At 55.6% G+C, this 26,766-nt stretch overlaps 1 protein-coding gene across 1 annotated transcript; it reads right to left on the reverse strand.

The window, feature by feature from the left end:
• Positions 1 to 7,121: 7,121 nt before the first annotated feature.
• Positions 7,122 to 18,243, reverse strand: SLAMF8 (SLAM family member 8). Its single transcript, XM_047705635.1, has 5 exons — positions 17,861 to 18,243; positions 15,235 to 15,543; positions 11,554 to 11,859; positions 11,369 to 11,473; positions 7,122 to 10,508 (listed from the first exon to the last, which is right to left on the reverse strand). The coding sequence occupies exons 1-5, from the start codon at positions 17,949 to 17,951 to the stop codon at positions 10,444 to 10,446; spliced, it is 876 nt and encodes a 291-aa protein (XP_047561591.1). The 5' UTR covers positions 17,952 to 18,243; the 3' UTR covers positions 7,122 to 10,443.
• Between the last annotated feature and the right edge of the window lie 8,523 nt (positions 18,244 to 26,766).

The raw sequence follows: 26,766 nt of genomic DNA on the forward strand, positions 1-26,766 counted from the left end.
TCCCAATCCGCAGCCTCCACCTCCAGCCTCCACCCGGCCTCCTGCTTCCCCAGCCACACTTGCTGCTCCCTCCTCCTTCTGCTTCCCCTCCCCCAGCCTCCTCTCCTCTCTCCCTCCCCTGCAGCCCACCCCTCTCCTCTCTTTCCTCTCCCCTTTCCCTTTCTCTTTCCTTCCCCCATTATCTCCCCAATCTCTCTCTCCCCACCTCCTTCTCTCTCCTTCCCCCTCTCCCCCCACCCCTTTCTCCTCTCTCTCCCCCTCACCCCCCCCTCTTTTTCTCAGACAGCATTGTCTTAGGAGACAGAATGAACATTTTTGGTTCTATTATCCCAGGCTCTAATGGGCTTGCAGAGAAGGGGAAATGGTGTCGACTTCGTTATCTTTGAGCTGTCCTAGACTGTCCTGCTACCCTCCCATCTCCGTGAGACCAGGCTCCCCCTGAGGGCAGAGCTGGGTCACCTCCTTTCTCAGTATCTACTCCCTTCAAGAGCCCACAGGTGCTCCAGGCTTCCCAGGCCAGGGCGCCGGGCCCAGCTCTCCCGGGCAGGTGGCTGGGCCCTGAGCTTTGGCCAGCAGGCTCTGTGGAAGCTGTTCCCTGTACGACGGGGGCTTCTCATTCCCAGCTCATGAAGGACTTGAGGAAATGGATGTTGACGATCATTGCCATCACAAACTTGCTTGGTCCGGATTGGAAACTGCTGTTGTAACTTTGCTCCTGGATTCCTTCCTTTCAACACCCAGGAGCCTCTCCAGGAGCACAGCGCAGGTGCAGAGAAAGTGAGCTGCGGGGGTGGGCACCATTTTCTCCCTAGCTCTCTACCTGCCCCTCTGAAGCCCATGTGCCCATAGCACCCAGACTTGTCCACCGAGGCTGGACCTCCCTCCGACGCCCCCTCACTGCCTGCTTAGACCTTGAGCAGGCATCTCAAATTCAGCACGCCCCGACCCTGCCTTGCCCCCGCCATCTGCTCCCAACTGTCTTCCCCACTGCACCTGAGGGCAGCTCTGTCCCCCGGCTCCACTCCCCCTGCACATCCATGTTCAGAAGTCCAGCTGGCCTCACCTTCAGAGTCCATCCAGGGTCTTACCCTCCTCTCCTCCCTCGCAGGCTCCCAGCCTGGGTTCCAGCAACAGTGCCAGGGCTGAGCCCCTGCTTCCTCCCTCGCCCACCTACACTTCGTTCTCAGCAGGGAAGCCAGCATCCTACTTAGACCATTCTTCTGCTCAAAATGCTGAAACAGCTCCCATTTGACTCAGAACCAAGGCCGAGATCCTCATACTGGTCCTCCTGACCCTGCATGGTGCCTCAGGGACCTACCCTATGGCCCTTCTCCCCTCGGCTCTCCCCCCGCCCCATGCCCGACCCATACTGGCCCTTGCTTCGTGAGCAGCGCAGGGGCTCAGCCCACGAGGTCTCTTTGCCCAGAACGGCTTTGCTCCAGATTTCCCAACAGCTAATGCCTCACCTCTTTCAAGTCTGTTCAATGCTCTCACGGAGCCTTCATTGAGGTCGGAGGGCCTTCTGCCCACACTCTGGATGGCCCTACCCCCTCTCTATTTTTCTTTAGCCCCGAGAACGCATCCCCCCCAACATGCTCTCGTGGTTTTACTAACTGACCCCCCGTCCGTCACCTCCGTGGGGTTGGGCATCTGCGTTTCACTCACTCGTGCACCTAACATGCAAGAAAATCCCAGGCGCATAGGAGGCCATGAGGCGGTGGGAGGTGACGGGAAGCAGCTTGTCTCCGCCAGAGCTGCTCTGAGCTCCCCCAGGCCCAGAAGGCTGTCTGAGCCCAGCCGCGGGGTGACGGCAGCACGGGAAGGGTGCCGTCCAGACATAAAACCTCCCGACCCGAGACTCCTGGCTTCCCCAGCGGAGCGGATGTCTGGAGAACAGCCCCTCACTGTCCGCCTGCACCACAGCCCACCCCCGGGAAAATTCCAGAATAATGCTAGTGACAGTCGATTTCGTTCCCTGCAAGGCTGGAATAGGGGTGCTCTGAGGTCAGTGGAGGGAAAGGTCCTGGGAATGGGGGTACCTGGGGTCGGCTTCAGAGCTTCGGTAGGAGAGCAGGGTGGATAAAGGGCCGTATTCTCCCTGGGAGGGGCAGGAAGAGCCTGGAGAAAGGGGAGGAGTGCGTGACAGGCTCAGGTTCAGGGGACAGCCGGCTACCTGGGATGGATGGTGCGGGTTGGGCTGCTGGTGGATGAGCCATTTCCACCATAAGGCCTTGCTGGGGAGAGGCTAGGCACGGTGCGTGTGTCATCTTGGATGCTGGCCAGAGAGGGGTAGGGGTGCAGGCGAGGAGAGTGTTTCCTCCTCCATCCTGCAGGCTGAAGAACCTCATTTCTTCTGCTGAAAATCGTCCAGTGAGGCCTCATCCCTCCAGGACTGCAGCTTCCTCTCCACCTTCCCCTGCCTCCTGACCCGGTCAGCACAGGAGCCTTCCTCTTCTCGGTGGGGTGGCAGACCAGGAGGGAGGCGCCAATGTCATGGCCTGGCTGAGGCTCTGCTGGTCCCTCAGGCAAAGAGGCAACTTGGTGATGGGCTGTTTGCGTGTCCTTCAAACGGCGTGGTTGGACAGCCTCGCGGGAGGCTGAGTGTGAGGGGTTAGGATGTCCACTAGGGCCAGTAGTGGCCAGGTGGCCACGGCTCCAAGGGATGGGCCACAGCAGACCGCCAGTCCCCTCCTCTGCCCGCCTAAGAACACCCGTACCCCAGAGCCCTGACTCCTGCACCCCTGACTCTCTGCCTTCCCCTCCCCTCCCTCCCCTCCCCCAGGCACTCATTGACCCCTCAGGAGAATATGGGACATTTCCGGCCCGGAGTGGCCGTGTAACACAGATATTCCCTGTGTCGCCCCACTCCAGTTCGTGGCTGAGAGCCCCAGGCGGGCAGTGGCTGGCCTCCATTCTGGGGGGCTGCACCCTCCCTCCCATTTGCCGAGGCACTCCAGACCCTTCTCTCACCAGCCGGCCTGACCCTGAGGCAACTCCTCTCGCTGTCGGTGTCGTTTGCTCCCCGTGGCCTTGACCCGGCTAGGGCGGCTTAACCCACAACCCACGCTGGACGGTTGCGGTGTCTGACTGTCGCTTCCCGGAGGTGTCTGAGCGTGCCAGGGGCCCCTCGCCCAGGAAAACTCTCCAGAGCAGCCCCGGGGGCTCCACCTGGGCGGTCCACGTGGGACTCAGGACGCCTCGGCCCTGGGTAGGGGAGAGGTTTTCCCTGACCCCTCTCCGCAGCCAGGCTGTCCCAGCGTCCGTCTCCGTCGGCTTCTTCGCGCAGCCGTTCTTCACGAGGCCACCCGAGGGAGCTTTTAAACATGCAAGTCTGGTCCTGTCCTTTCCCTTCTTAAAACTCTCCAGTGGCCTCCTTTCACGTTAGAATTAAATTTTAAATCTGACCGTGTCCTACCAGACCCTGCATGGGCTCGCCTCTGCCCTTGCCTCCTCCCTGCGTGCTCCTCCTCACTGCCCTCTGGCCGTGGGTAGGGGGTCGGGAGGAGGCTGCAGACACCCCACTAGGCCAGGAGCTTTCCAGAGGGCCTTTCAGGGGGCCCTGGTCCTCAGCGCGGCAGGCCTCCCCGCTCTGCTCGGTGACGCTTGGTGACTCCTGTCCCCGCAGGGCTCTGCGTGGGCTGGTCCTCGGAGACAGCTGTGTATCGCCCTGTGCCAGCGCCAACTTTCTCCCTCGTCATTCTTGCTTGACGTTTTCTCTTTTCTCTGTGGAGCTTAACACAGTTTTAATTAAACATTGTGTGTATTTGTATTTTTTAAAGATTTTACTTATGAGGGCACCTGCGTGGCTCAGTCAGTTGAACCTCTGCCTGCAGCTCAGGTCCTGGTACCGCCCCAGGTAGGGCTCCTGGCTCAGGGAGAGAGTACCAGCTCCATGTCAGAGCTGCACACTGAGACCCAAGGCTCCCACAAGAGCCCCCTTAGCGACCCTCAGACGTAGGGGTGCACACACAGGTACTTTGGTCCATCTTTTGGAGGCGAATGCAGGAAAGGGGCTAGTACAAGTCCCAGATTCCCATCTACACAGGGAATTCCAGGATTCTGGATTCCTGGAGCATGTTCTAGAAAGGCAAGAGAGAGCTCCAGGTGGAGGGGGCTCGGCTCCATGCCCGTGGGGAGCGTCCCTGTACTGCGCACCCAGGGCAGTGACCCCCTTGCCTGGGTGCAAGGGGGTTACTCTCTGTGCTCACAGCCTCTGAGAACAACTGGACAGGGATGGGACTGGCAGACATCCTGCTCTACCTGTCCTTGTCACACACAAGCCCCAGAAGAAGGGACTCTCCAGGAACAGCTGCCCCGAGTTGGCTGGGGCTCTAGCGGCTGACTCCTGCCTTCCTTCGGTGTGCAGCTCCCTCTTGTATGAGTCCTAGGTGAGCACTCTACATCTCCTCGTCCCTTTTGTGTTCTACCAGGAGGGGAGCCTAGGGATAGACACCTGCCAGCCTGGGAACACAGGGAGCCCACACCCTGATGCCGCTCTAGGACACCTGCCCCAGGAATCCCCCGGCCTTACCTTCTTCAATCCCTGTCCAGTGAAGCTTTGCTCCCAGCCAGAGTCTCTGTCCCTTTCTCAGCTTCCTTCGGGGACCTGCCTGGCCCTCCCTGGGGACAAAGTTCTCATAGGCCAGGAGATGACTTGAGCACAGGCTGGAGGCCGTATTACCGTTGTTGGCACATTGCTTCCCCCATAGGCTGTGAGCTCTTCGGGGACGGGGGTGGGGATTCCACTATTCAGACTTCTTGGAAACCCAGTGAGTGCTGGGGCGCCGGGGGGCAGCGGGTGAGTGGACAACACTGACTGAATGGACACCTACGCACATTTCCTTCCCTACCTATGCCAGTTCAAATTTTTATCCTTGATTTTGTTAAACCAATACCCCTTCTGACAAGATGTTTTGCAACCCTCCTCCATCCCCTGGAGGGAGGATTCTTGACCCCAGCTAAGCTGATCAACCTAGATCTGCTTGTTGGGAATTTTAACCTCCAGGGAGCCATCGGGGAACAGAAACAGAACAGATTTATTCCATGGTGGCCCTGAGGAGGTTGTCCCAAAGCCACCTGGCTGTGTCCTGATTCCTTGGTGTTTTCTTTGGTTCTCAAATGTTATGCACTGAATATTTGTGTCCCCCTCAAGTTCATAAACTCGTTCCCAAAGTGATGGTATTTGGAGGTGGGACCTTTGGGAGGAGACGAGGTCCCAAGGTGGAGCCCCATGAGTGGGGGGAGTGCCCTTAGAAAAGAGATCCCAGAGAGCTCCCTCACCCCTTCTGCCCCATGAGGACATAGTGGGAAGCTGGGTGTCTGTCCATGAACCAGGAAACAGGCTCTCACCAGACACCGAACCAGCCAGCGCCTTGACCTTAGACTTCCCAGCCTCCAGAACCACGAGCAATAAATCGTCTGTGGTTTATAATTTGCCCAGACGACGGTATTCTTTTACAGCAGCCTGAACTGACAAGGACCCTGAGCTACCTACAACTTTCTGAACATTTCCTTCTCCTGCTTTAGTTAAAACCAGAGCTGGTTTCTGTTCCTTGCATCCGAAGAACTCTGAGGCCAGGGTTTTCACTTTATTCTTAGATATTCCGAAGAACAGGATCATTCCAGCAGCCAAAGGTGTGAGATTGACTTATTTGGCTGAAGTCATGCTGTTCGGTGCATCCTTGGCCGCGACCTTCCTCCTTTCTGCCGACCTTGCCTTCTTTTCAGCTCTGATGCCTCCCCCGAGCTGCACACTGAGGGCAGGGCAGAGGAAAGGAGGCTAGAAGAAGTCTCGTTTGCAGGAAGCTGGCGTGTTTCCCACACACGAGTCAACTCCGTTCATTGGCCTCCTTTATTCCATGCTCCACTCATTCTTTCCATCCGCCCTTTATAATTCGTTTGTGATGTGGGGAGGATCTTAGGGTTGTCTAGGGCAGGAATGGCTAATAGGTTTCGTCTTGACTCCCAACCTCAATTAATTGGCCCGAGTCACTTGAGCGTCGTGCTGCCTGTGGACTCCGTGGGAAGAATGTGTCATCATTACTGCTGCATGCCCGACAGGGTCCCGGAGGGCGGGAGTCTGTGTGCATGTACTGCATGTTTGTCATTCCTGAGCTAATGCAACTCCCCACCTGATAGGAAAAGTCTCTCGTCTGCAACTGCTCTGAGATGGTTTCAGCTTCAGCACGTTCACTGAAGCTGCTCGCCTCGTGTGGGGCTTCCTCCGTTTGTCGGAAGTCCTCCCTGGCGGTATAGGGGACAGGGGCAGGGCTGGGTGGACGAGATAAACCTCCAGCTAACTCCGCTTCTGCCGCCCACCAGTTACGTAATTCTGGGGAGGAACAGTTTCTCTGGGCCTCGGCTTCCCGCCTGAGAAATGAAGAACTTGAACTGAGAAACCACAAGATTCCCTTCCAGCTGTAAGATCCTATTACTCGTGTGAGTCATCGTCTGCCTCTCAGGGCCCCCTTCCAGGGGCCTCCGTTGTACATCCTGGCGGTGCGAGAGCCCTTCAGACCATGGGGGACCTTCCGAGTCCTTTGTCGTAGGCTCCGTACCACCGGTTTCTTTAATCGTTTTTTCACAGGATGAGGTCTCTAGACTTTTCTCCATGTGAGTCATTCTATTCTCGACCCTTGAGCTTCCCAGTGGCTTGTGGTGCGGTGGGTGTATCCCTGCCACTTGCCATGTGCTCAGCCTGCTCCCCCATCCCTGGCAGACGGGACCCACGAGGACCATGGCACAGCCGGAGGGGAGGCACCCGCTGAAACCTTCCCGGGTCTGGGGGTGGGGGTGCGGCGCGGCTCTGGAGGCCTCCCCTCATGCTGCAGCAGCAAAGCTGTGGGGAGCCACGGAGTCAGACCTGGAAGGAGACGGTACTTGCCCTGAAGACCAGTTACTGACCAAGGGCTGATTAACCGAACAGGTGCTGCTTCTGAACAAAGATGGGAGGAAGGTTTCCCAGAGATGTCGTTGGCCAAAAAATTTTTTTAAAAGATTATTTACTTATTTGAGAGAGATTGTGTGAGCAGAAGCAGGGGGGAGGGGCCGAGGGAGAAGTAGACACCCCACCGGGCAGGGAGCCCGATGCGAGGCTCCATTCGGGGACCCTGAGATCATGACCTGAGCTGAAGGCAGACGTGTCACCAACTGAGTCATCCAGGTGTCCCTACGAAAAAAAAGTTTTTAAACAAGGCCCTGGGTATTCCTGTCTCTACTGATGAAAACAAACACGTCTGTCTCACCCTCGTCTTTTGCTATGCCCCTCTCCATTCTCGCTGACGCCACGTCTTGTGACCCCGACGCCCTAGCCGCTCTTGCTTTAATGCTTTGCACAGAAGGACAGGTCCAAAGGCTCGTGTTCAAGGAAAATTTAACAAAAACAGAGAAAAGCAAAAACAGGGACAGGGTTCTGGTCTGACCATGAGCCAACTGGAAACAATGGTGGAAAGGTCGTCACGGGAGGAATCTGACTCCCAAACAGACAGGGGTGCTCCTGGCTACGCTAAGCCCAGGGACGTGTGCTGTGAAGACCCCAGGGTCCCACGTATGGTGGCCCCAGGCCCCCACTCGGATCCTCCCCATTCCACTCTCCCCCACCATGTCCTCTCTGTTTTCACCCAGCCAGCCTGGCCTCCACTCTATTTTTTTAAAAATTTTAATTAAGATATAATGTATTATTAGCCGCAGGGGTACAGGTCCACTCTATTTTTTGAAAATAGTAACCGCGCTCCCCCTCCGGGGCCTTCTCACCTTCTGATCTCCAGGCTAATCCCCCCACCCACCCCATGGTTCTCTCCAGCCTATCTGAGACGGGCTCCCTCTCCCTGACACATTATTCTCTAGACTTTTACTCTGCTTTCTCTCCTTACGAGAACCCATCAAATCTGACACATGCTTCCTTGCCTATTGTGTTTCCAGCATATAAACTCCATGAAGGAAGGACATTGCTTCACTCACTTCTGGTTCCCCAGGGCCTCAAGCTCGACCTAGGGCATGCCGAACCGTCCATCGATACTTGTTCTGTGCGAACTTCACACCATCAATCCCAGTGCTTGCCACACACACACTGCTCTCTCAGAAGTCTTCTGAGTTTTCTGGTGTAGGGGGTTCATTAGTCTAGTACTTGACAAGTGAATCATGAGGGATGGGAATATCAATGTATTCCAGTAGCACGGATCCGTTTAAAAAGCCCGGGTGTGCTGCCCCGTCAAACCACTTAATAAGGTCACTAAGAGGGAACTTGTGAAGGGAGAAATGTAGGCCCCATTCCATCCAGAACTGCTCTGATCTGAGGTGGGGCCCAGGAGACGAAGGGAAGGAAGGAAGGAGTTACCGTGTGTGTGTGTTTCCCCACATAGTCACCATGGCTCCTTGCTGGATCCCCGGCTTTCTCTTTCACATCATTTTTAGGGACTGAGGACAGCTTTGCATAAGATGTCAGTGGCTACAGGGAAAGCCTCCAGGTGACAGGTTGGGAGGTCCTGTGCATTGTACAGGAGGACTTGGGGGAAGGTGAGGGGAGAGAGTGGGCACAGGTAAGGCAGGAGGAAAAGACGAAGCCTGGAGACCCGTTGCGGACCTCTGAGCAGAGCCAGAAGGCAGGGAAATTCCAGAATGAGTTGAGTGGATGAGTGGGGTTGTGAATCTAGAGGCCGATTGTCTGACCATTTGACGAAGGTGAAGTGACTGCCCAGCTCCTGGGAAGGAGGGGGGATCCTTGCACAGGACTGACCTCATGGGCGGAGCGATGGAAACTGTCCCGGGAATATACCTCATAGCCTGCCTCTGTTTCTTCAAGGCCTCCTTCCTCTCTAGTACCAAGCCTTGAGGAAGGTCCCAGAAAAGAATCAGGTGGCACCTGGGTGGGAGTAACGGTGAACTCGCCAGCCACGAACCCCCAAGTAGAAATTTCCAATGGCGAAGTCCCAGAGTTTTCCCAGACAGAACCACTTATTGGCCACATCACAGCTTTCATCCCACATGCTGTTCTGAGACAGTGACCTTGGCCGTCTTCACACTGAGTGGTGGAGCCTTTGTCTCTTCCCCTTGATCATGAAGGCATCTTTTGCTCTTGCATCTGAAAATGAGTGTAGCAGATTCTACCAGGCCTCTGCCCCTGTTCCCTCTGCACTTGTTTTCTGCTCAGCTGTTCTGGCTCCTCACCCTCTTGGCCTCAGGCAGAGGCCCTCAGGCTGAGCTGCTTTTCTTGAAGCCGTGCAAGAGCTTTCTGTTGGCTGCGGAAAATTTAATACCTCTTTGGTGGTCACTGTGCTGGAGAGAGCAGAGAGAACCTCAGATCCTGCAGGAGGCATGGTGGTCGGCAGAGATGGTGAAAACATCATTTGCAAGGTGTTACCTGCAAAATGGCACCCACCCCAACCAGGCTATGTCAACCATCTCTTGATTGTCTCTACCTGTGAATTACCCTTGAGGGGCCACGATGTCAGTCCTTCATGCTGGAAAGAGAATCCCTGTCCCCTGCCTCTCACCTTCACCTATTTCTAGATCTTTTCTTATGATAATGTCTCAGACATCAAGAAACATCAGGGTCTCAAACTACAGGGGCTGGGCTGGGGCCAGAGCTAGAAGTGGGTGGTTCAGAGTTTCTCTGTTAGTTCAGATGTCTAGTGTCTTTTAGCGTCTGGGACCCAGACTGGAGGCAATCCTTTGGTGCCAATTAGTTAATACTTGCTTTGGTCTGCTAGGGCTGCTGTAACAAGATGTCACAGAATGAGTGGCTTCAACAACAAAAATTTATTTTCTCATAGTCTTGGATGCTAAAAGCACAAGACCAAGGTGTTAACAGGTTAAGTTTCTTCTGAGGCCTCTCTCCTTGGCTTGTAGATGTCTTCCTTCTCTCTGTGTCCTTCCATGGCCTTTTCTCTGTGTGTGCATCCCTAGTGTCTCTTCCTGTTTTACAAGGACACCAGTCATAAGGGATTAGGGCCCATCCCAATGACCTCATGTAATTTTAATCTTCTCTTTGAAGTCCGATTTCCAAATACAGTCCTATTCTGAGAGATGGGGGATTAGGACTTCAACAAATGGACTTTGAGGCGACAACTTCTGCCTGCAACAGTACTTCATGAACCGTGGTGGGGGTGGTGAATGCTCGGGACCATCAACGTCGCTGTGGATCCTGGAGAACTTCAAGTGTCTTTGAGGGGATGGTCTGTTATCTTGCCCGAAGCAGAGCCAGGAGCGGGGTGGAAGTGGGGATGGGGTTGGGGGGGATGTGGAAGGTTGTGCTAGTGTTTTCTGTTGGGCAGCTCCCAGTGCAATAGCTGTCTAGGCTGCTCCCGGAGGTGGGACAGAAGTCTCAGTGGAAGCACAAGGCCCATGGTGGTTTCCGGACACTAGCGTGTTCCAGAGTATCATGTGCTTGGGCAGTGGGCTTCCTGATGGTCCAGGCAACAGTTTATGTCCTCCTTCATCCAGACCCTACACAAGGGGGTTCTCTGTCTCTGGAGTCACTCTGTCATTACAGACGTCCTTCTGCTTTTTCCCTGGCAAAGAGATCAGAAAGTTACCCAATGATATCTGGACTTGTAGCATCCTTGGCTTGGCCGGAAGCCATCCCAGACAGCCTAGGGTGGACATCTCCACAAAGCCCAGGTCTGTGGGGTGTTTCTGTCAGGGGCAGGACATCCTGAGGTTGAGGGAAGGGCTAAGCAGGAGGGCCGGTTCAGAATCCAGCCACACCTCTGAGTTTCCCCTGCTCTCTTCTCCTTGAGAAGGAGGCCTCATTAACCCCTAGCCAGAAAGTTTCTTCCTTCAGAGGCATTTCCTAGGAATGGTAGGCAAGAGTGGGTTGGGATTCATCTAGACTTCCACTCAGCAAACCTTTATCTGTACCAGCGTTGTTCCAGGAACCATTGCTAGTTGCCTGGTGGGGTGGTAAGGCGGCCTTTAAGGGGCGGAGAATTCAGTGGGAGAGTAAGTGCAGTGAACGCTGTGACTAGGGTAGGCAATGGAGATTAAAGGAAGAACACCCACTCTGCCCAGACCAGGGGAGGAGGTCAGGAAGGCTTCCTGGAGCTGGTGTCCCTTGGAGATTGTGGAGGAGATAGTCACATGAAGTGGGGGATTGGGTGGGAAACCATGGAAAGGGTGTTCCAGACAGAGATAATGGCATGTGCAAAGCCTGAAGAAATATATAAGACAAGAGTTCATTTGAAGAACTGCAAATGAGGCTTCATGTAGATCAGTCTGATTGGACACCAGAGTATGAGTCAGGAAATGTGTTGGCAGAGGTAAGTAAGGAGGGCAGACCATCTGAAGCCTAAAATGGAGGAGGTCCAACCATGTTCTCCTCCTCCGCAGATCCCCCACCTCCACACACCTCTGGCACCTGAAGGACTCCTACCTGAGTAGCAGGAGTGCCAGGCAGAGAGGAGACCAGCCAGGGTCAAGAGCAGGGAGATGGGCACCACCACCAGCAGCACATCTTTGTAGGAGGAATTTCCTGGGGCTGGATACGGAGGGGGCGGGTCAGAGAGGGGCTTGATTCTTCACAATCCCTCCACCACTGACCCCAGGCCTTTGGCATACCTGCCTCATGATGGCAGCTCTCCCAAGGGGTGACAGTGGCCAAGTCCCAGCTGACAGGGTTAGAGACAATGCAGGAATAGGTCGTGCTCTTGTCTCCTGGTCCCAGTGAAACCCTCAGCACCTGTCCATCCGTGAAGAGGTCACTTGGCTCCATACCAAAGTCAATGGTCCCTTCCCGTCGCCAGCTATAGGTTATGTCACTGATGTTGGGGGCCCAACAGGACAGGAACACCTGGCAGGTCTTGGGTGGCTGAGCCTCTCCTGGTACAGCGATGAATACTTGTACCACGGGTCTGGGCACCACATCTAGACAAGAACAGTAGAGCAGGCATGGGTTACAGTGATGCTGGGAAGGGCATATCGTGCCAGCCCTGGGATCCATGCAGGGTTAGAGGTCACCTCTGACCAGCTTACTCTTGCTCCAGAACATAGTCTGGCTTCCCATTGCCCATAGGACAGAGGCTGAATTTCTTAGTCTGGTATTCAAAATCCTTCATGACATAGTTGATGTCAACCTCTGTAGCTGTAACCTCCTGCTGGTCTTACTCACCTACCCTGATTAATTTCCTGTTCTCCCAAGCACGCCATACTTTCCCATATCCTGGGCGCTTTCATCTGGCTCAGCTGTGCACGTATGTCTTTGTCTTCTCTTCCTCCTAGGAAACTCTTACCAACCCTTTAAGACCCAGCTTGAGCACATAGCTTGCTTTTCTGATCATGAAGTCTTCCCTGACACCGCAGGCTTGGAAGACTCCAAAACTCTGTCTGTCCTTTGTCTTAGCACTTTCCTCATGACATATCAGGCAGACAGGTGATAGGCATCTATTAAATCAGGCAAGAAGACAAACACATTCCTGGATTATTAGAGCTTTCAGTTTGGTGAAGAAGACAGGTGCTGACAAGTGACTGAATAATTAAGGAAATAATTACAAGGGTGCAAACTGCGGGGGAGACCGGGGGTGGGGGCTCTGTTTCATTATGTTCATAACCCAGCTCTCTAGGTGCTTAGCCACCTGGACCGGTGAACAGATTGGAGTCCCGGCCTCCCCGGCAGAGGCTCGCCTTTTCTGTATAGGTTGATGAGTAAATCCCGAGTCTCTGTGACAATGGGGGCCAGCAGGAGAGCATTCTGGTGACAACAGGAGGGCTCTGTCTCTGACAGCATTCCAGAGTCAAGCAGAGTAAAACCTCATTAATGCCAGCTCAAGCTGGTGGGATTTGTGATATGGAAAAGGAAAGATTTGCTGGGCACCCTAATAGTATAAACAAAGATTACCGTGTGTGTATGTGGGGGGGATATTTACACTACTTAGGAGGACAAGCTGCTTCCAAACACTATCAGGCACAGTAGAAACACCCATTGACATTTCTAGCAACTGATCTGCTAATTCAAATCATTCTTATCTATTGTCAAAGCAGAGCTCCCAAGGACGGCTGCTGGCAGCGTCGTGCAATTAGTTCTAATCATGCTATGTATTTGGAAGCAATAAAACAGCAATTTCCTTAAAATCTGTAATTCAGACGCTGAGAACAAGGCATTTGAGAGCTTAGTGGTGTGGGTGCTGCGCTTGTTATCCCATTCAATGTCCTCATTTCACACGTGCAGCAGCTGAGACTCAGAGCAGGAAGAGGCTCCAGGGCTGCCTGTATGGTTGTGGAGGTTATTCACTGCACAAGGGCCCTGGGCTAAGGGGATAACCAGTGAGGGTGGGGCTGCTGAAATCCAGCCAGTGCTCCGCCTGCCAAGCCGTGCAACTGGGTTCAGGGCTGCGTGCATCCAGGACACACGAATAATGGCAAGCTGGCATCCTGAGGGGCTCACAGACAACCTGCTAGCTGTCCCTGGGTTCGTGGTGGGGGTGGTTGGGGTCCTCTCTCCTTCCCCGTTTCCTGACTTTCTCTCCCTCACTGTCTTCCTCTTCCTAGCTGTCACCCCTACTTTTCATTCTTTTTTTTTTTTTAAAGGTTTTATTTATTTATTTGACAGAGAGAGATCACAAGTAGACAGAGAGGCAGGCAGAGAGAGAGAGAGAGGAGGGAAGCAGGCTCCCTGCTGAGCAGAGAGCCTGATGCGGGACTCGATCCCAGGACCCTGAGATCATGACCTGAGCCGAAGGCAGCGGCTTAACCCACTGAGCCACCCAGGTGCCCCCCTACTTTTCATTCTTAACAGTGGACCTTTTTCTCCCCATTGCCCTACCAAATTTCTGAGGTTTTACTGAAATAGTGATTTGGGGTACCTCACATTCTTTTTCCAAGCCATTAGACAGATAAATGAGAGCTAAAAGGCCATTTTTTTTTCTTGATCAGCAACAAATATGGTGGAAGGGGAGGCAGTAGAGGTGGAGATAGAGGTGGTGATGGTGGAGGTGGTGGACATAGACGTGATGGTGGTGGAGGTGATGGTGGAGGTGATAGTGGAGAAAGTGAAGGTTATGGTGAAGGTGGTGATGGAGGTGATGGTGGAGTTGGCAGTGATCGTGGAGAAGGTGGAGGTGATGGTGAAGGTGGTGGAGGTGATGGAGAAGGTGGAGGTGATGGTAGTGTTGGAGGTGATAATGGAGAAGTTGGAGGTGATGGAGAAGGTGGAGGTGATGGAGAAGTTGGAAGTGATGGTGATGGTGGTAGAGCTGATGGTGGAGCTGATGGTGGAGGTGATGGTGGAGAAGGTAGAGCTGATGGTGATGTGATGGTGGAGGTGATGGTGAAGAAGGTGGAGGTGAAGGTGATGGTGGAGGAGGTGATGGTGGTGGAAGTGGAGGTGGTGGAGATGGAGGTGATGGTGGAGGTTATGGTGGTGGTGATGGAGAAGGTGGAGATAATGGTGATGATGTTGGAGGTGATGGTGAAGAAGGTAGAGGTGAAGGTGATGGTGGAGGAGGTGGAGATTGTGGAGGTGAAGTTGCTGGAAAAATTAGCTCGCCCAGTGGCCGGTGAAGCCAGCCACCCCAGCTGAGGTGTTGACTGGCAGCATGGATGAGTCTGGCAAACCACGGGGAGCAGAAGACCACCCCCACTGAGCCCTGCCACCCTGCAGGTGGTGAGAAATTAAAATAGCTGCTTTCAGGCAGTAAGTTTTGGGGTGGTTTGTTTTGCAACAATGAATAATTGAGAGAACCCATGAATGTCATATAGTTAAAAGTCTCTAGTCTAAAGAACTCTTCAAAGCAGTATGAAATAAACATTCCATGCTTCAATTATGTTTTAGTTTTGAGTAAAAAAACATTGTGTCATAGTTTGGCAATATGTTTTTTCTTGTTAGTGTTTTGTCTAACTATGGCACATCTTATAACTGTAGCATTCTGGAGTGTAGGCCAGACCTCTGTCTTGGATGTGTTCCCAGATGCAGTGTATCCTGCCTTTGTGGGCAGCTACGTGTACTACCAGTCACGACACCCATTTGATCAATGAGAAAGGTGAATGCTCGGGAAGCTTTGCATCGTGTCCAAGGCCACGGAGCCTAGAAAGGACCCCGCTGGGATTCAGACAAGGACAGTGGGGTGGCAAAGCCGGGCTGCCTCACACAAGAGGGCACCTGGGAGTCCCTGAGGAGCTTTCTCAGACGTGTCCCAAATCAGCTGCAAGGCCCGAGGCCAGAGGTCTCCCCAGCTCCCGGGACCAGGACCCCTTTCCAGAACTTTCTTTGTGGGCAGCTGGAGAGCCAGTGTGGGGTGCACTCACCGTACACCTTGAGCTGCAGGACCTGGGTCCGGGACCGACCGCCCGTGTCCACCAGCAGCAGGGAGAAGTTGCCGCTGTCTCCAGACTCCAGCGGCTGGAGCTCCAGGCTGAGGTTGCTGTGCAGCTGGGCTCGCCCCAGGAAGCGGGAGCGGTACAGAGTCTCTGGGGTGCCCCGGAAAAATGTGGCCAGGAGCTCCTCGGAAGGCCAGAGAGATCTCCAGATGGCCTCTCGGACTTGGAAGTCGGCAGGGCGCTCTGCCACCAGCAGCACGGAGCCACCAACCTGGCCGTGCACTTGGGCGCTGGAGGCTGCAGTGGGAAGAAATGATGGAAGAACGGAGCCCGTAGCTGCCTGGCCAAGGCTCCTCACCCCTCCCGGGCCACACTCAGGTACCCAGCTAAGCGGCTGCGAAGCACACTCCCTCCACCCGAGCAAGGTGCACTGTGCTGGGGGCTGGGAATAAAAGCACAAGGGACAGAAGCCTGCGTCTGTGCTCAGGGCGCTCACAGAGGAAGCCCGACTCTAAGCATATTAAGTTAGGTCCCACGATGGGGAAGAAGGGATGCCCTGGGAGAGCACAAGTGCGGCCACGGCCTTGGGGGCCCCGAGAAGTGGTTAAGCTGAGACCAGGAGGAGGAGAGGGGATCAGCCAGGTCGGGTGGAGGAGGGCTGTGTGGAGCAGGAATGGGGAAATGTCCCGGACCAGGGAGGGAAGCCTGTGTGCAAGGGCCTGGAGAGCATCCGGAGCTCCTGGTTCTGGGAACTGAAAGCAGCTCTCTGCGGGGGAGGAAGACGCCCGCGGAGTGGGTGGGAGTCAGCTCCTGCAGCCTCGCACTAGAGCCCTGGGGGGCCTCGCACAGGGTTTAAAGTGAGGGAGTAGGAGGGCGAGATGCCGGTTAGAGAGCCGCACCAGCAGGGGTGTGGGGGCACCGAGCAGGCCGGCCTTCTCCTGTTCCTCCGCCTGCGCCTGCGCCGTGATGGGGGCGGCTGAGATGGGGAGGAGTGGGAGGACTTGTGTAGCCGGTGCGGTCTGGTCCTAGGTGTGGTCTGGGGAGTGACGGCGAAGGCCATGGAGGGCACCAGGGACCCACAGCGCGCTGTTCTCCTTGGTCCGGAGCAGGAGGAGAAGCAGGCTGGAAGCCGGGGAGATGCTGAGTTTGAGGGCTCTGGGCGGTGCCTTTGCGGTAGGGAGGCCTGACTCCTTCGCTGTCCAGTGCTGCTCATCCTTGAACACCCCCCGCCTCCCTTGGCCTCCCCATCTCTCAGGCGCAGGGGGTCCGCACTGTTTCTCTGCGTGGCCCTGCAGCTGGGGGTGCTGGGTCCCTCTGCCGTGATTGCCTGTGGCTGCGGCAGGGGCTGCCACGCCGGACCACGGGTTCCTCTTGTCTTCTTCCTATCCCCACACCCATACCAGCAGGAGCATGGAGGAGACACTCAGCACATTGTACTGGGTGAAAGACAGGAGTCCCCGAGGAGTCCCCGGGCGTGGCACGGGGGACGCAGGGGCGGAAAGCAGCACACAGCTCGTGTGGAACGTGCCCAGGCGCTGGGAGTGGGCTCGAAGAGCTGTGTGCTGGGGGTCACTCGGCCAGCCCCCCACCCGTCTCACTGCCCTCCGGGTCCGGCTGCAACAGTTACTGTGGGGGGGAGACCTGGCCTACACAGAGGACAGAGCTGGATGCTGGTCAAGGCTCCTTGGTCTGTCTTGCCCGAAGTCTGCCGCAGACCTGCTCTGTGACATCAGCCCGTGGCCCTGGTCCCTTCTGTGGTCTCAGCCCCGAAACGAGGGTGCAGCCAAACGGTGGGACGCATCTGGTTTACCGTTAAGGGGCCTTTTTGCCTTCCGCATCCCGGGATTTGAAAGATTCGTGCACCACACAGGTTCTTTCTCCTTTGTGAGGATTTCCCGCACATGCTTGGACAGGCCCAGGCGGGGGACACTGGCTGAAGTCATCTCTAAGTCCCTTGGAGTCCCTGGTGGGAATCTGGGCTCCTTTGACTCCTGCCCCCGGGCCATGCAGCGCTGGTCCCTGTCACTTGTGCCGCTTGCTAACGGCGGGGGGAGGTCAGGCAGCAGATAGGAAGGGGGTCTTGGGGGTCGCCCTTCCCACAGCACACCCTTCCCACCTGCCCAGTCCATGTGCTCTGTGTGGCTCGCTCGCCTTCTCGCCCTCCCCAACACCCCCCTCCCTCACACAGACCTGCGGGAGGCAGCGTTGGCTTCCCCCAGGCTGAGGGAAAGGCACCCATCCGTGTCTGAGCCTGCTCCGCCCTGCCCTCCTTCTTCCCAGACTGTGGTAGAATTCCTTCACCCTTCCCACAACTGAGCCTTTCCAAACCACTGGGACCACCAGCCTCAGTTTTGAACGGCCGGGGGCCACGGAACAGCTCATGTCCCATGGACGTGGACGCTGCTATGGCCGCCACCGCCTTCCACCCAAGGAGCTGCAGAACTTGGCTGGGTCCAGCTTCCAAGGTCACCGAGAACATGCTTCAGTCTTCCCTGTCCCTCCCTAGCCCCTGGGCTCTCGCTGGGGATGGGGTCCCTGCCCAGACGGCAGGCAAAGGGCCCTGGGGAGAAGCACCCAACTCTCTGAGGACAGGCCACACACCGGCCCCCCTTACCTTCCCAGAGAAGCAGGCTCCACAGGGACCACAGGGCCATCCTTCTCCCGAGAGGCCAGCAGACTCCTTCAGCAACCCAAATCCAGAACATCTGGGGTCAAGTGGGTGTGCGGAAGGAGGCTATGGTCCTTCTGGAAAGTCCCATGTTCCGAAGGAGGAATCTTTGACTCAGAACTGGATGCCCCGAAAATGAAAGTCTCCAGAGGGAAGTGGAAGTTGGCCCCGGCCTGGGTGGGCTCTTTCAGGAGTGGATTCTTGTAAGTCAGCCTCTTCCATGTGCCGGTGGTTGGCCAAGGCCGTCGCCGGCAACAGGTGCCTCAACACAAGCCCACATCCTCCGTTTGGATCCGCCAGCCTTCTCTGCATCCCGCTGGCCCACGGCCGGCTGCTTTCCTGCCGTAGCCACAGAGAACCCTCTAGATTGCAATTCCCTGTGTTACTTCTCTAAAATTCTTCCGCACCTTCCACTGCCCTCAGGAAACAAAAGACAATACCCTCAGCTTGGTGTACAAGGCACTCCTCAGTTCAACTCCAGTCTGCTGGTCCGAGCTGGGCTCCCCAGCCTGCTCTCTGGCCATGCGAAGGCAGGATGGCCCCTCTGGGGAGCCCCCATGACACCCCACGCTCTGTGCTCGCTCTTCCGGCAGGTGCGCTGCTCCATCCGGTCCTCAGGACCAGGGGCCGGGCACGCTGCGGCCGGCCAGCTCCCATTCAAGCCATCTGGAGCCACATGCCGGCCGGCTCTCTGCCCTCGGCACACTGTCTCATGGTGGTTTTCTGGTCTCCACGGACTGCTTGCCGGAAGATCTTCACCTACTTGTGCCTGTGTTCCCCTTGGTGCTCGGCATACCGTGGGTGTTTCCTAAACATTTGCAAACGAGAGCGTGAATTCTAGACTTCTTGAGGGTCTTACTGATTTGAACCCAGAGCGAGGTTTTCACCTTGCAGAGGTCATGAGTGAGAGTTGGGGTGGGAGACTCACCCCAGGGAGCCTGGGCCACTTTGCCAGTGCTTCCCCTCCTCACCACGAGTCTCTTCTCACTTCCAGTTACAAGGGTTTGCTTGAGTCAGGGGAGACTCTGCAGGAAGACAAGGGGAACCCCCAAGAGACACGCCAGGCTCGTGGTGTCTCGTCCCGAGGAACTCCTGACCTTGGCTTGGGACCCGGCCAAGAGTGAGGCAGGCATGGTGGCAGGAGAGCCGGGGGACTCTGGGATAGGCTTCGTGCTCTCCAGGGCCTCACAGCCCAAGTGTAGAAACAGGATATGCCTGGAAGGAAGGTCCCTGGCAGACAAACACGGCTCTGGCAATGGGCAGCAGGGTCTTCTCGCTGCAGAGGGGGTGGGGAAGAGGTCCCTGTGGATGCGGGCAAATCCCCCAAAGTGGGCTTTGAGCTGCACCTTGATGGTAGGCATGAATTGGACAGGCAGAGAAAAGGGGAGAGCCAGAGGCTGGGGCAGGTTCTGAGCATGAAGTAGAACCAAGTGGGTACAGCCAGATGGGGGGAGTCCCAGGTGGGCTCCTGGGATGATGAAGGAGCGAGGGGAAGAGCCCTTTAGGGCTGCAGTGGGTAGGAATGGAAAGGGAGGTTGAGGGTCCGCTCACAGAGGCCTGGAATACCGGCTTAGGGACTAGGCTTTTGTTTTGGGGGCAGCAGCTCTCTGCCTTGCGGGACTCAGCCTTGGAGACTCTGGTTCAGTGGGGACAGGACCCGGGAATCTAGTCTGGCCCGTGCGCTGCTCCAGGTGACTCTGCAGCTGGTGGGCCGAGGGAAGGCTCTGAGAAGGTCTGCTCAAAGGGAGGGGTTGTGGCCCGCTGTGAGCTGAGCGTAGCTGGTTGGTGGAAGGACAGCGTGCGGGGCAGGTTGGCAGAGAGAGAAGAGGCAGGAAAGCCTGGGTAGCATCTGTTGGGATGGTCTGACTGGAAGAGGAAGGAAATATTCAGAGTAGAGAGGAAGGGACAGAGCGGAGTCAGGGACAGAATTGGGAGCCATCTGGCTTCACAGTGAGAGGCTGGGGGTGGGGGATCCCATCCATGACCCTGCTGTGAATTCTGTCCTTCTTGCATCAGGTGTTTATTGAGCATCTACTTCTGTGCCAGGGGCTGGGGACACAGAGATGAAAGGCATGGCCCTGCCCTCAGGGAGTCTGCAGTTTGGGTGAGGAGATGGGGAAGGTAACTTGCTAATTACAGTTCGTGGGGCAAGAGTGCAGGTAAGGGTTTACTTAGGATGGGGTCTGGCGCATAGTCAGCTTTTAAAAAACCCTTAACCATTGTGACTAACTGGCTAGAGAGGTAAGAGAGGAGGGCAGGTCCATGCAGAGCAAGGGGCCTCGGGTGTGAGCAGCCCCCTCCCAGACTGCCCAGACCGGAGGCTCGTGAGGGCACGTCTGCACGCCGCCTGGAGCCAAGGCACAGGCTTCCCAAGTGGGGGAGCCCTCCAAGTCCGTGGAGAGGCGGATGGTGTGATGCTGGGCTGTCAGGCCTGGGACCGGGAGGGTGTGGTGGCAGCAGCTGGGCCCTTGAGGGGGAATGTGGGGAATATAGATGCGGAATTCCCGCAGAGAAGACAGTGGGTGGCCACACTCCCTCATAGTGGACTGGACCTACGTAGGGGTCCGTCCAAGCAGGGGCAGAGTTGCCATTGTCCCAGCCTCGTATCCCCACCTCATGCCCTTCTCCTGGAGGGGAATTTTAGGGACGCTGAGGAAGGGGGAGGAGGAGGTTGGTGAAGGTCAGCAGACATCCTCCCTCCACAAAGGGAAGAACAACTCCGCGCTGTGTGGCAACTGGAGAGAGACGAACAGGGGCAGCTCCGGATGGGCAAGTCTGCGGGGACAGGCTCCCCCGACTGCCGATCACTGGTTCGGAGCAGGATAATTACCCCGCCACTGGGACAGTGCACTGGAGTCACTGGGCTGGGAGTTCAAAGGCACCACTCCCACATTCCTTAATTAAGAGAGCAGCTGGCAGCTGGGCCCTTCTGGAAGCCAGGGAGTCTCCGTGGTTCGGGGCTCTGGCTCCCTCGGCCCCTCTCCCCTAGCCCACCTCCGCTGTGGGCAGGGGCAGGAGCAGGAGCAGGTGTGCCCAGTGGTCACATGTGCTGCCTGAACTCCATTCGGGGCCAGTGGAATCGGGGTATCCTGCCCACTCACGCTTGTCCTTGATTCTTGGACTGGCTTGGGGACAGGGTAGGGCCTCAACAAAAGACAGGAGAGATGCAGGAGGGACAAAAAGTGAGACGGGAGAGAAGGGGGAGAGCGGGAAAGCAGGCAGAGCTTCAGACAGGAAGGGAGGGCACCCAGCAGGCTTTCTGGGAGGAAAGGGGGCACCTCTGAAGGGTGGTAAGGGATGGGGGCTGAGAGGCCAGGGGGAACCCCACCTAAGCCACATCTTTATGTCTACATTTATCTTCTTGGTTCACGCAGAGAGGACCACCTGCCTTCAAGGTCTGTTGGCAGACACCATGCCACCAGGCACCAGCTGGCCCCAAAGGCTGCCCTGGGTGCGGCAGCCCATGCACACCACTTCCCCATCGGCCAGCTCTGGCAGCAGAGGTAGCTCCTGCATGCGTGAAAACAGGGAGCCCGACCTCCCCTGAGATGACATTCTCATGCCTGCACTCATGGCCCCGAGACCAAGAGCCCACAGCACCTGCCATGCCTGCCCTTGTCCTGGCCTTGCTGGGGATGCGGAGAGAGAGTGGAGTGCTTGATCTTTGATGCGTGAGACCAAGGTGCACCCAGCAGGAGAGGGGAAGCAGGAGACAAGAAACAGCCCTGTAGAAGCTGGGTGGGATGGTCTGAGGCTTCGTAGGGTCTGCATTTGAGGCAAAGACATCCTTCCCCAGGGAGCTGAACGCAGGCTGCATACAGGAGATAGATCACGACCACCGAGCCCCACAGAGGTAGGGAGGGAGGAGCTGGCATTTCCCTCACTCGCTCAGCAAACCTCTGAGGAACCTGCCCCCTGGGCCCCTTTGGCTTCGAGCAGGTGTAGCATGGGAGGGGCCTGCTCAGCACCGGAAGCCCGGGAGCGCAGCCGCGCCTGTCTGTGCCAGCAATGCAGACGGCGATGGGAACCTGCGTTCAGGGTACAAGACATCCCGGTATTGGATGAGAAAGCCTGGGTCTTCCCTGTCCCGTGCATCTCGTCTGTGGTTCCTGTCCCCAAGGTCCGTACCAGTGGATGCTGGTTTAGGTAAAAATGTCAAACACCTCATTTTCTAGCCAAATCTCAAATAAACCTGGAATGGAATGAAATCCCAACCTCTGCAAACTGCCTGGTTCAGGAAAGGCACATGCTCCATTTTTGTGGTGTCTCTCTGAGGTGTTGGGCCACACACAAAGCCAAGGACAGGTGTCCAAGGGCACCTCAGGATGCCGCTGTCCTATGGATGGTCAGACCCAGCAGAGGGCAGCCGTGAGCCCCCGATGTGCACCCCCCTTTCCCCACAAGGGCAGCAGCTCACCCCGCACAGAGCCCTTTCTGTCCTGTTTACCCAGGAAGTGATGTGGACCCCCACAGCCCCCGTCCCTGAGTCCCTAGAGCAGGCAGACAACTGGGCGCTGCTGGAGGAGTGTCTACTTTTGCTCTGACTTGGAGAGGAACTAAGAGTGCGGAGCCTTTCGGGCGGTGGTGTCTGCAGGGTCTGTCGCTGGGGCCCTGGGAGAGTCTGTTCTCCTCACCACCAGCGTCCTAGCGTCCTCCAGGACCAGCAGCGGGTTCCTGCTCTGAGCACCGGCAAGGGCCCTGGGACCTGCTGTGCTGCTGTCAGGCCGGCCAGGGAGAGTCTGGGGGCTCCTCTGAGACCTCTGCGTTCTCTATGTGCTTTTTGTGGATTTTCTTTTTCTTCCATTTTCTTAGTTATTGTTCATTTTAAAAAATCATAGCCCATTGTTTTCTAAACTAAGGGGAAAGGATACTTTCGCTGTGCAAATAGAAGTGGAGGTGGGGGAGGGATTCTGGGGAAGACACAAGAGCAGGAGAGGCCAGACACAGGTGTGCATGTGTGTGTGCGCATGTGTGTGTGAGAGCGTGTGTGCAAGAGTGTGAGTCGGTGTGTGTAGAGGATAGGACTTCTCACCTGTGTCAAAGGAACTGTTTTTCTTTATTTTGAATCCATTGTGGAACTATTCTTTTGTAGAATATGATAAAAGCAATTTACCAAAAGAAGAAATAAAAAGAGACATCCAAAGGATGAGCCCTATTTTTTACGATTGTATCAAACAAACAAAATCACTCTGTGAGATTGCTATAAAATCCACTTATCCTGCCCTGCGTTGGTAAAAGCCATCCACAGACAGGTCCCAGTGTCACTGGTGTGGGGCAGGGGGCAGGTGGTGCGAATGCTCAGGGAGGAGCCGGTCCGGGGGATGACCAGCAGGGCCAGCTCCTTCCCGCTCCCCATCAGCGCTGTCTCCTTCAGGAGCTGTCCTGCCTTTGACTTGACTCTTTACAAGGAACCAGCCTGTTTATAGAGGGCGTGGCCAGGCTTGGCTTCAGCGGTGCTTCCTGATGGACCAGTGAGGACCCTGGGCTTCTACATGACCTGGCCTGTGCTCCCCAGCCTGGCTGAGGAAGTGAAGGGGAGGGGCCCTGATGTTTTCTGGACCTGGACTGGACCGGTGATGAGAGAGATGGGGAGGAAGCCGAAGAGGCTGGGGAGGAGGCAGGTCAGGTGGGGGGTGGGAAGGAAGAGAAGGCCTGGGAAGCTGGAAAATGTCAGCACGGGTGGTCTTAGCAAGTTCTCTGGGTCCTCTGTCCTATCCCGTGATGTTCCCAAAGGCAAGTGGATGAAGGTAATCCCATGAAGTGTCTTTTGGAGGCAGACCAGGCTTTCTAAACTTTAATGTGTTTATAGAGCAAACACAAGCAGGGCGAGCTGCAGGCAGAGGGAGATGCAGGCTCCCCACTGAGCTGGGAGCCCGATGCGATGCGGGACTCCATCCCAAGACCCTGAGCTGAAGGCAGGTGGTTAATGCCTGAGCCACCCAGGTGTCCCTTAGAGATCTTCTTTAAATGTGGATCATGAACAGACACTTCTCCAAAGAAGACATACAAATGGCTAACAGACACATGAAAAAATGTTCATCATCATGAGCCATCAGGGAGATTCAAATAAAAACCACATTGAGATACCACCTTACACCAGTTAGAATGGCCAAAATTAACAAGACAGGAAACAATGTGCGTTGGAGAGGATGTGGAGAAAGGGGAACCCTCTTCCACTGTTGGTGGGAATGCAAGCTGGTGCAGCCACTTTGGAGAACAGTGTGGAGATTCCTTAAGAAATTAAAAATAGAGCTTCCCTATGACCCTGCAATTGCACTACTGGGTATTTACCCCAAAGATACAGATGTAGTGAAAAGAAGGGCCATCTGTTTCGCAATGTTCATAGCAGCAATGGCCACGGTCGCCAAACTGTGGAAAGAACCAAGATGCCCTTCAACGGATGAATGGATAAGGAAGATGTGGTCCATATACACTATGGAGTATGATGCCTCCATCAGAAAGGATGAATACCCAAGTTTTGTAGCAACATGGACGGGACTGGAAGAGATTATGCTGAGTGAAATAAGTCAAGCAGAGAGAGTCAATTATCATATGGTTTCACTTATTTGTGGAGCATAACAAATAACATGGAGGACATGGGGAGATGGAGAGGAGAAGTGAGTTGAGGGAAATTGGAGGGGGAGGTGAACCACAAGAGACTGTGGACTCTGAAAAACAATCTGAGGGTTTTGGAGGAGAGAGTGGGAGGTTGGGTGAGCCTGGTGGTAGGTATTAAGGAGGGCACGTATGTGCATAAACAATGAATCTTGGAACACTGAAAAGAAGTTAAAAAAAATAAAAATTAAAAAAAAAATGCGGATCAGGGCTCAGCAGGTCTGGGGCTGAGTCTGAGTGGCTGCAATTCTATTAAGCTCAAGGGTGAATGCTGGCTGTGGGCAGCTTGGGCGCACAGGGGTGGGAGCTCTGGGGGTGGGGGATGTGGGCCTCTTCCCAGGACAGGCGGGTGGAGTCGGTGATCCAGCAGCATGATTGGGACCTCGCTCTGTGATTCAGGAACACGGCCTGCAGGGAGCCAGGGCTGGGAGGAGGAGCCTGGAGAACTAATCCTGCTAGTTACTGGGGCTAAACTGTCAGCATCAAGGAGTATGGACTCAACAAGGCAAGCCAAACCAGCCATCACACCCTGCAAGTGATTGGTGAATAAAATGAAACAAATTGATATACTTCTACAAGCCCATGTTTTGGTAAACACATGAGGGGTAACCAAGTCTTCTAAGGTACTCTACAAGTGGGGGTTTTGGGCAAACATCAATTCCAGCAACTTTGGTAATCTGGCGGCCTGGAAGGGGTATGAGCAGAAATGGGAGGCAGGGCTCTCAGTGCCAGTGGAGGTGGCAGGGGGACTCTGGGGTTAAGAATTCCATGATATTATCTGGGCCAGGTCTTTCCCCCCAACTCTTCGTCTCCCCGAGCCTCTGAAAAGTCCTCAGCCCTGCGGTCACCCAGGGGCCTCAGTGGCAGCTCCGAACTGGAAATACTCTACCGGACCGCCCAGGCCAGCTTTCTCCTTCAGGGCGAGGCCAAGGACACGCACGGGGACTGAGGGTCACCATAGAAAGCCCTCACAAATGTGTGGAGAGAAGGTATGCCAACCCTTCCACTCACGTGCAAGAAAACATCTGTGGGTTCCGTGTCAGGTCCACTGCTTGGAACTCATTTGTGAGCGGGGATGACCCTGCCCACGTCTTCCTGTCCTTCTGCTCATTTGGATTCAGATCATTTAGGGGTTCCTCGAGTCTCCTCGGGACCCTGGCCAGGACGCCGGGCTCCCTTGGTGTTGGACTCAGGGGTTGGGGACCTAGAGAAGGGGCTTGGGTTCCTATTGGCCTCCTGGGGAGCACTGGAGGCCTAGGGTGGGTAGAGTCGGGGGGCTGCCATCAGTAGTAGAGGACCTCCTGGAAGTTACCAAGGGGAACTTTGTGGGTCCTGCTTCTTGTATTTGGTCCTCTGGCTGGAACCTCACCAAGCCTCAAGTGTTTCACATCCGTGTAGATGACAGAATTGTCCTGTGGGAGAGTCAGGTCAGGCTGAGGAGGTAGGTGTAACACAGTGGGGGAGAGAAGAGCGGAGGTCCGTCTCACCCAGGTTCCCGAGGCTAACTCAGCAGACCTGGCTGTGGGGGAAAGAGAAACACTTGGGTTAGGGTGTCTGGCTCACCCGTGCACCTGCTGTCCCCCCACCTCCACCCGAGGGAGCACTGTTCCCCCTTTGCTTCTCAGTACCCTCACCTGTCATCCAAACACAGGTGGGTCCAGGAACCAGGAGGCCTGCGCCTGTGCAACTCAACCACAGCCCAGTCGTGTGACAGCAGGCCAGCCTCTTGGCCCTGGGACCTCTGCTTCCCCAGCCAGGAGACGGGAGGCGGTGGTAACATGGCCGCCTCACAGGGGTGATCAGGAGACATCAGGCCATGACCACACACCAGGCAGTCCTTCAGGTGTGGGGATTGTATTTATTGTATTAATCTGACACCAGTCCTGCCAAGTAAGGATGACTAATTCCTTCTCAAATTGGAGTGAGAAAATGGAGGCTCAGAGCGGCTAATACTCCCAAGGGTCATATCCGTAAGAAGGGGAACTGGAGGCAATTACCAAATCTTTTTTCTTTTAAAGATTTCTTCTATTTACTTGTCAGAGAGAGTGCACAAGCAGGGGGAGCAGCAGGCAGAGACAGAGGAGAAGCAGGCTCCCCACTGGGCAAGGAGCCCGATGTGAGACTCAGGATCATGACCTGAGCTGAAGGCAGATGCTTAACGGACGGAGCCAGCCAGGCTTCCCGGCAAATACCAAGTCTTTGCAAATGTGAAACACTCTCCCAAGAGTAGCCCATCC

Source organism: Lutra lutra, chromosome 15 (genome assembly GCF_902655055.1).
Source record: "Lutra lutra chromosome 15, mLutLut1.2, whole genome shotgun sequence".
Taxonomy (NCBI): Eukaryota; Metazoa; Chordata; class Mammalia; order Carnivora; family Mustelidae; genus Lutra; species Lutra lutra.